We start from the raw sequence: 10,194 nt of genomic DNA, 5'->3' as shown, positions 1-10,194 counted from the left end.
GGTAAAGTTAGAATTATTACTTAACCTCACTATACTCCACATTTCCTATTTGTTAAATTAGGATAACACCACCCTCACTTGGCTGTGATGGGAATTAAATTACATGTGTAAAGAAGCTGATATAGGAAGTAGCTTACAGTGCGAACACAATAGATAACTTTGGGAAATTTGAGATTTTTATTTTCAGTTTTAGGTTAATTAATGTTATCAGAAATAAATTTGAATTTATGTTCTTATTAAGCCTTTTTAAAGCATACTGGACTAGTACCTCAGCATTCAAGGCAGCACCTTTTTTGGCATGTGAAGTCACATGTCAAAAAGACTGAATTAAGACATTAACACAGCAGTTGCACACAGCAGGGAACAGATTTCCCTGGTGGCTCAGATGGTAAAGAATCCACCTGCAATGCAAAAGACCTGGGTTTGAGCCCTGGATCGGGAAGATCCCCTGGAGGAGAGCATGGCAACCCGCTCCAGTATTCTTGCCTGGAGAACCCCCATGGGCAGAGGAGCCTGGCGGGCTATGGTCACAAAGAGTCAGACACGACTGAGCGATTCACTGTGGGGTGTGTGTGTGCATATAACAGTGAAAGAGAATTCCAAGGGCAGGACTTAGGAACAGAAAGTAATTCAATTTAGAAATTTCATTCAATGACTGGTAAATTAATATATTTTGAAAATAAACTTAGAAAGGGTAAATGAACTAATACCACTTTTGGATTCCCTCATACTTACAATGGGATAATATATGAGAAGGTGCTGTAAGCTGTAACAAATCTAGTTATTCTTTGCATTCTGGCATTTTGAAAAACCTGTTACTATCAAACAGAAAATATAAAGTCATTATTTCATGTTCCCTTTCTACTCCAATTTAATGAACAATTAAAGTACCAAAATACAAAGGTCAAAAGCATTAAATAGATAGGTGGAAAGTTAAGGTTTTTTTCTGAAGGAAGCAGGAATGGAAAGATTTATACTTTACCTTAAAGTTGAATTTTCCATTTACTTCCTTTTTATCATCACATTTAAGGAAAGGGAGAAAAAACAAAATTCTAGATATTTTAGAAAACTTGTAGTTAAGATTTTTCAAGCAAACCACATACCCTATTAGCTGATTTCTTCAACCATCAAATGCCACATCTAAAATACAACAGCATATACAGGGTTTACATACCCACATACATATATGATTAAAAGGGTAAGTATGAGGTTTCCAAGCCTTGTGGAAAATTATTTATTGTTTAGAAAAACAAAATCATTCATGTTAAAAATAAAATTTTGGTACATTTGGTTTATACTCAAAGGAAAGATCACTATTTCACAAACTATAATAGGTAAAACCCGTACATTATATATTTCACATGTTTTTGCTGAAAATTAAACAATTCTAATAATTTTTCTAACTTTCAAAGTTTATACTGGACATATATATGTACACACATATGTATGTAAATTTAAATTTGAATTTTGTATAGAGATATTTAGGAAGTATCAAATGCTACCACTGATAAACTTACGAATCAACATGCAGAACCCTCTGGCCACTTCTTGAACATGCAGCTGCAATGATGGATTCAGGCAAACCTATAAAAACATACACCTATATCATTTAGGATGTAGAAATATATATATATATATAAAGCACAAAAAAATGTTCAATTCATACCACTGTTGTATAGAAGAGTTTAACAAAAGAGGCTCATTCTTGTATTCAAAATTATAAAGTTTATATTATACTTGAATGATGCTTCTTAAACATATACTAGTAATACCGAAAATTTTATCATGTGGAATGGAGATTTTTTAAAACTCAAGTACTTAAATTCTTTTTATCTGCCAAATACCATAATTGAGCAACTGTCAAAATATTGTTCATATAAGCACTTTGTTTCAGAAACTATGTTCACATACTAGCTGACTGGATTCTCCCAAATGCACTGACAGAAAAGGATCTGCATATACATTTTAGAGATGAAGAAGAAACTGGGGTGCAAACTGGTTAACCTGCTGCCCAATGCTTACAAATAAAGCTCTAGAGTTGAAATTTTAACATAAATCTAACTTCAAGTCACACTGTCTCTTAGGGGTAATGGTATATATTTTTCAGTTTAAGCAATAGGCTAATTTTAAAAAAGGTCATTTACATGATACATTATTTCACTTCTGCTTAATATAGTAGTGTGATAAGAACATTACAGTTTTGAAATTAAATTAAGCCATATCATAAAGTTTGTTATCATAAAGTGAAAGTGAAGTCACTCAGTCGTGTCCGACTCTTTGTGACCTCATGGACTGCAGCCTACCAGGCTCCTCCGTCCACGGGATTTTCCAGGCAAGAATACTGGAGTGGGTGGCCATTTCCTTCTCCAGAGGACCTTCCTGACCCAGGGATTGAACCTGGGTTTCCCGCACTGCAGACAGACTCTTTACCATCAGAGCCACCAGGGAAGCCCCTTTGTTACCATAAAGGGAAATATATATTACTACTATTAATACAAATACCAAAAAATATTTACCAAAGATAATCTTATAATAAAAAAATCCAGATGTTCAGCTACATCAGGTAGTTAACACTCTTATGTTATAAATTCAAGACCCTTCCATAACTTTTTATAAGAGCTACCATTTCAACAGAGGCTAAAATACTTTATATCAGTCAGATGAACAAAACTAGTTTAGTGCAATTCTATTCTACTGACTCTTTCACTACAATGAGATACCATGGTCCTCTTGGATTTTTACCTAGTAGAAAAGAAACAACATCCTCTGGCAAGGCTTTAAACAAAACCCTAACCATCAAAGATTCCATGAAAAGACAATGCTTATCTTCTTTATGTAAAAAAGCAACAAGCATACGGAAGCAACTGATGTAGCCAATTTCTAGTTAAAAATCACATTAAGCAAAAGCTCCATTTGCATTCATGGAAGAACTAGTTTTCCAGTGCTGGGCACTTTGTGGCTATAAAATGTTTGGTTCAAAAAAGAAGTTCTGACCAAATGTAGTAGATATAGCCATTCAGTTCAGTTCAGTTCAGTTCAGTCAATGAGTCGTGTCCGACTCTCTGATGAATCGCAGCACGCCAGGCCTCCCTGTCTATCACCAACTCCCGGAGTTCACTCAGACTCGCGCCCATTGAGTCAGTGATGCCATCCAGCCATCTCATCCTCTGTCATCCCCTTCTTCTCCTGCCCCCAATCCCTCCCAGCATCAAAGTATTTTCCAATGAGTCAACTCTTCGCATGAGGTGGTCAAAGTATTGGAGTTTCAGCTTTAGCATCATTCCTTCCAAAGAAATCCCAGGGTTGATCTCCTTCAGAACGGACTAGTTGGATCTCCTTGCAATCCAAGGGACTCTCAAGAATCTTCTTCAACACCACAGTTCAAAAGCATCAATTCTTCGGTGCTCAGCCGTCTTCACAGTCCAACTCTCACATCCATACATGACTACTGGAAAAACCATAGCCTTGACTAGACGGACTTTATGGCAAAGTAATGTCTCCGCATTTCAATATGCTATCTAGGTTGCTCATAACTTTTCTTCCAAGGAGGAAGCGTCTTTTAATTTCATGGCTGCAATCACCATCTGCAGTGATTTTGGAGCCCCAAAAAATAAAGTCTGACACTGTTTCTACTGTTTCCCCATCTTTTCCCTTGAAGTGATGGGACCAGATGCCATGATCTTCGTTTTCTGAATGTTGAGCTTTAAGCCAACTTTTTCACTCTCCTCTTTCATCAAGAGGCTTTTTAGTTCCTCTTCACTTTCTGCCATAAGGGTGGTGTCATCTGCATATCTGAGGTTATTGATATTTCTCCCGGCAAGCTTGATTCCAGCTTATGTTTCTTCCAATCCAGCTTTTCTCATGATGTACTCTGCATAGAAGTTAAATAAGCAGGGTGACAATATACAGCCTTGACATACTCCTTTTCCTATTTGGAACCAGTCTGTTGTTTCATGTCCAGTTCTAACTGTTGCTTCCTGACCTGCATACAGATTTCTCAAGAGGCAGGTCAGGTGGTCTGGTATTCCCATCTCTTGAAGAATGTTCCACAGTTCATTGTGATCCACACAAAGGCTTTGGCATAGTCAATAAAGCAGAAATAGATGTTTTTCTGGAACTCTCTTGCTTTTTCCGTGATCCAGCGGATGTTGGCAATTTGATCTCTGGTTCCTCTGCCTTTTCTAAAACCAGCTTGAACATCAGGGAGTTCACGGTTCACGTATTGCTGAAGCCTGGCTTGGAGAATTTTGAGCATTACTTTACTAGCATGTGAGATGAGTGCAACAGTGCGGTAGTTTGAGCATTCTTTGGCATTGCCTTTCTTTGGGATTGGAATGAAAATTGACCTTTTCCAGTCCTGTGGCCACTGCTGAGTTTTCCAAATTTGCTGGCATATTGAGTGCAGCACTTTCACAGCATCATCTTCCAAGAACTGAAATAGCTCAACTGGAATTCCATCACCTCCACTAGCTTTGTTCGTAGTGATGCTTTCTAAGGCCCACTTGACTTCACATTCCAGGATGTCTGGCTCTAGATGAGTAATCACACCATCGTGATTATCTGGGTCATGAAGATCTTTTTTGTACAGTTCTTCTGTGTATTCTTGCCATCTCTTCTTAATATCTTCTGCTTCTGTTAGGTCCATACGATTTCTGTCCTTTATCGAGCCCATCTTTGTATGAAATGTTCCCTTGGTATCTCTAATTTTCTTGAAGAGATCTCTAGTATTTCCCATTCTGTTCTTTTCCTCTATTTCTTTGCATTGATCGCTGAAAAAGGCTTTCTTATCTCTTCTTGCTGTTCTTTGATATAGCCATTAAATATCAACTATTGGAAATAAGCCATTGTAAAGTTGCAACCTTAACTTAGGATATAATTCAAAGGAAAAAAAGTGAGAGTTTGTAGTGTAGAAGGAAACAGGAGGAAGAAATGAAAATTCTAAATAGCTAAGTACACTTAGTTTTTCATGACAGTAAAAACTGTATTGTTCTAACATTTTATCTTAACTATACATAAACATGTATACATAAACTATACATAAAAAATAAGTTTTCTTTATAAATAAATGCAGTCTCTATGGTCCTTTACAGGCTGCTAAGTGATTTAGTGGGTTTCCCTGGTGGCTCAGATGAGAAAGAATCTGCCCGCAATGCAGGAGACCTGGGTTCGATCCCTGGATCAGGAAGATCCCCTAGAAAAGGGAATGGCTACTCAGTCCAGTATTCCTGCCTGGAGAATTCCATGGACAGAGGAGCCTGGTGGGCTACAGTCCATGGGGTCTCAAAGAGTTGGACATGACTGAGCGACCAACACTGACTGACTATTGGCTTAGTTAAAAAGGACAACAGCATAGAAATATTCAGGAAGCAGAATTAGTATGTTTAAGTGTGTAATAAAGACAGCATTAATAATATACCATGAAATATCAGCACAGGGCTTTATGATTCACAATGTATTTTCATATACATCAGCTCATTTATTCTTCATTATAACCCTGGGAGGCAAGCAGTATTATCCATGTGGAAAAAATGGGATGAGAAATGTTAAATTACTTGCCAAAGATCAAGCAATTCAGTAATTTGGCATCACAAATTCAAATTACCATGATAAATTCACTCTCTCTAATTTGGACTTGAGTCTGAGAATGAGGATGTAGGGGCAGGATGGTAACATAATGAAATGGGCATGGTCCCAGTCAGACAAAGCTAAGTTTGAATTTTAGTTTTGCTGCTTAACTAGCTCTGCGACCTCAGGCCTTTACTTCTTCATCCATCAATGGGAATACCACCATCTACCTTAGAGGATTGTTAATTGTTAGCAGAGGGTATTTGCTCTATAAAGAATACCTACTTTTATTCTCTTCAGAGAGGTATTTTAGAAGCAGTAGATTTTCACCTAAATACTACTCCAAACATACACCCACTTTTACCAGATGCCAACTCTAATGGCAAACAGTAATAAAATTACTCTCCTCTATCTGGCTCAAATTAGCTGTTACCTTGGATAGGCAAATAGGCATGTGGTTATTTCCAATGCTGCAATCAACATTGTCAGAAGTCATGTCTCTACTGACAAAGTAAAGCCAAGAACAGATTTCAGTACTGAACATGATCTGAATCCAAATCACATAAAACCAAAATGACCATCATTTGTGTTTTCCATGAAAGCAATAGACCATTCCAGTGTTAAATGGCAAGGGCCCATTATTCTCATGCTTAAAATGATTAAAACAACAAGCTAATAACACAGCTAAAGTTTTCCTGGTCAGGATTTCATACTTCTTCCCACCTTGAACAGAGGAGGCACACAGTAGATTTGTTTGAAGAAAGAAAAGAAAGAGATAAGGTAATGGGGAAAGGGACGGACAGAACAGACTGTGATAGATAGTGAGGAAAAAAAAATAGATAAAGATAATTTCTAGCCTAAAAAAGCTCAGAGTCTAAACCACAGAAATTTAAAAGGTTTAAAATAATAAATGTAATTACAACTGTTAAAGGAACACGAAGGAAAGAAGCATTCCCTCTGTAAAGGGTAGTCATGGAAAGCTCTAAAGAGCAGGGGACACAAACCAGCTCGGTCTTTCAGATCTATAATAACCTAACTGAAAACTGTGGAAGAAAGTGGAAGGGAATAGTCTTGGCAAAAGGTGAAGGAGGAGAGTATCAAAAAGTAATGCCTCAAAGAGTAGCTGGAGCCAAACTGTGGCATCTGAACTTGAACCTGTAAGCAACAGGGAGTCTAAGATTTTAGCCATAAGAACAAGATCAAATCAGTGTTTCAGAAAAATATGTCTATTCACAGCATGAAGGATGAATTTGTATAAAACTGGAGCTTTAGCTTTCACATTTCTTAAATTCCTGTTTTGGAAAAGTTAACATAATTAAACTTTTTGGTCTTACTTACAATTTAGCAAAATACATAACTGCTGGTTTTGTTTAAATTAATATTTATAAGCTCAATTTTAATAGCTTTTAAATCCTTGAATAATTTCAAAACAATGCTTTTTTTAAGACTTGGCACCATAAAAAGTGAACTTACTTCTGAATCATTACTCAAATTCACACATCCCTGTGAGGCATTTTTATATGGAATATACATATGCTTACAATGAATTATACAGTCTCTCCCACAAGGGAAAGCCAGACATGAGTTAGAAACAAATACCTTAGATCAGCTTCCCTGGTGGCTCAGCTGATAAAGAATCGGCCTGCAATGCAGGAGACTTGGCTTCAATCCCTGGCTTGGGACGATCCCCTAGAGAAAGGAAAGGCTACCCTGGCCTGGAGAATTCCATGGACTGTATAGTCCAAGGGATCGCAAACGGTCAGACACGACTGAGTGACTTTTAACATACACCTTAGATCAGGGTCAACTCACACAGCATTACACTGGAAACACACTGTAAAAACTGAGTACAAATATACAAGTACAAATATACAAGTACAATGTTTTCAACCATAATATGGGGCTAATAATATATCTCATAGGGGTACAGGGAGGAATAGGGTAAAAATGATATAAAACACCTTACACGAGGTCTCCAAGCATGTTGCTTATATTCAATAAATGTCAGTTCCCTTCCCTTCTCGTCCTATCCCTTCAATAACAAACCTGAAGTTATCTAGTTAGTTATTAGGTTGGTACAAAAGTAATTACAGTTTTGCATTGTTGAATTTTCCTGTTTGATACTGGAATACATTCTTAAATAAATGTGGCTATGTTATATATCATCTTAATACACATTTCTCGCTTTATTTTTTTTTTTGCTAATGACATTACTTGCTGTATATTTTGTACTTATTTTACACTCCAGAAATGTTAGACAAAAAGCACATTTGAGTTATTTTTTTATTCAAGTTCAAAATGGGTAGTAAAGCAGCAGAGACAATTCACAACATTAACAAGGCATTTGGCCCAGGAACTGCTAATGAATGTACAAGGGAGCAGTGGTTCAAGAAGTTTTGCAAAGGAAACAAGAGCCTTGAAGATGAGGAGCACGGGAGTCAGCCGTGGGAAGCTGATGACAACCAAGAGCCATCATTGAAGCTGATCCTCTTACAACTACACAAGAAGTTGCCTAAGAAGTCAATGTCAACCATTCTACGGTCGCGTGGCATTCGAAGCAAACTGGAAAGGTGAAAAAGCTAAGTGGGTGCCTCATGAGTTGACCAAAAATCAAAATTATTCTATACAACAACAATGAACCTTTTCTCAATCTGATTGTGATGTAAAACAAAAAGTGGGTTTTATATGACAACCAGCAATGACCAGCTCAGTGGTTGGACTGAGAAGCTCCAAAGCACTTCCAAAAGCCAAACTTGCACCAAAAAAAGGTCATGGTCACTGTTCGGTGGTCTGCTGCCCATCTGATCAACTACAGCTTCCTGAATCCTGGCAAAACCATTACAGCTGAGAAGTATACTCAGCAAATCGATGAGATGAACCAAAAACTGCAATGCCTGTAGCCAGCATTGGTCAACAGAAAAGGCCCAATTCTTCTCCATGACATCACCCAATTGCATGCACCACAACCAATGCTTCACAAGTTGAACAAAATGGGCTATAAAGTTTTGCCTCATCAGCCATATTCACCCGACCTCTCACCAACCAACAACTACTTCCTCAAGCATCTCAAAAACTTTTTGCAGGGAAAATGCTTCCACAACCGGCAGGAGACAGAAAATGTTTTCCAGGAGTTTGTCAAATCCCTAAGCACAGATTTTTATGCTATGGGAATAAACAAACTTATTTCTTGTTGGCAAAAATGTGTTGACTGTAATGATTCCTATTTTGATTAATAAAGATGTGTTTGAGCCTAGTTACAATGATTTGAAATTTGCAGTCCAAAACTGCAATTTCTTTTTGTACCAACCTAATATTTGATGGGGGAAGAAAACTATCATTTGCTTATTATTAAGTTATCCTTGAAGATCTAACAAACTTAAAATAGTTTTTTTTTAATCCAATAAGCTTTTCTATATGTATACTATAGGCCTTTCCTAGATTTATACTATAGAAGTTCATCAAACACAATATCATTTAAACATTTCACAACATTAAATATGATCATTAAATTCATTAAGTGAGGCTGTTTCAAAGAAATAATCTGCCAAAGGATTATAGGAAAATTTATAAATCTGATGCAAGATCAACAACTTTTACCAGTAAGTTAATTCTGTCAAACACAGTTAAATATTAGGTATTACATTAGCATTTCATAACAGCTTGTAACAGGGGAAACTGAGGTTTCTTACATCACTTCCTTCTCAGCTGAGGTTCTGTTATAAAGTTGGCAACTAGAAAAAATATATTAGAAACTCGTAGAATGTTCTGTGATCCTATAACAAACATGTATAGTCCCAACTTTCTATAATTTTCCAAAATACATCTAAACAAAATAGAAATGTTTCACCATCAAACAGGGCTAAGCTAAAATCAGCATCAAAAAAGTATGAAATTAGTATTTTCAAGAATCTTATCTAAAATATTTTATAGGAATACAACTATTATTCATTCATTTTTCAAAAACCCTTTAATGCAAATCCTTAACGTTGAACTTCATCCCTTACAACTATAATATTTAGGTTAGTTGATTTTTCTTAAAACTGTATTATACCTGGAATTGATTTTTCCTAACACTATACTTACATAAGATAAACAGTAAGTACTTACACCACTCCCAGCGTATCAAACAATAAATAATAGATTCCCCTGACAGGACTTTGATGACCTGGCAAAACCTGAGTGCTTTCAGCCCAAATCATATGAAACTATAAATCACTATTTATTTTCTAGAACATTTCAAAATGGATTCTTACTTTCTACCTTGGAAGTCACTTCATGTGTTATTTATACCTAGTGAAGACCAGAATGGAAAGAAAATTACACAGAACTAGAAAATTTACTGTGACTGTTTTTTATAAAGAATAACTTTTTTTTTTTAAGGAATGAAACAGAATTACTGGCAAGGAAAAACTCATAAGTACAAGAAGCTTTTAGAGAGCCACATCCTTTACTATCAAACAACCCTATGTACAGACCTTCCATACCACAGTAAACAAAGTATAAACAACATTAAGTACAAAACTGACTAGACTGAACAAGGCAAACATAAAACTATCCACTTAACTCATGTCATAGCCATTCAAAAAAAAGTGACATTACAAAATTAGACAGAAATTAAATTTCAAATCA

The 10,194-nt window shown here is 36.3% G+C and overlaps 1 protein-coding gene across 1 annotated transcript in view; it reads right to left on the bottom strand.

Moving 5' to 3' along the window:
- Nucleotides 1-10,194, bottom strand: part of CHM (CHM Rab escort protein) — a 242,408-nt gene that overhangs the window by 208,376 nt on the left and 23,838 nt on the right. The window contains exon 2 of the mRNA XM_040265616.1: nt 1,518-1,584. Coding sequence (XP_040121550.1) covers nt 1,518-1,584 — 67 coding nt within the window. The remainder of the gene's footprint in view (nt 1-1,517; nt 1,585-10,194) is intronic.

The sequence above is a fragment of the Oryx dammah genome, unplaced genomic scaffold, assembly GCF_014754425.2.
Source record: "Oryx dammah isolate SB20612 unplaced genomic scaffold, SCBI_Odam_1.1 HiC_scaffold_23, whole genome shotgun sequence".
Taxonomy (NCBI): domain Eukaryota; kingdom Metazoa; phylum Chordata; class Mammalia; order Artiodactyla; family Bovidae; genus Oryx; species Oryx dammah.
This window is presented reverse-complemented; position numbering and strand designations above follow the sequence as displayed.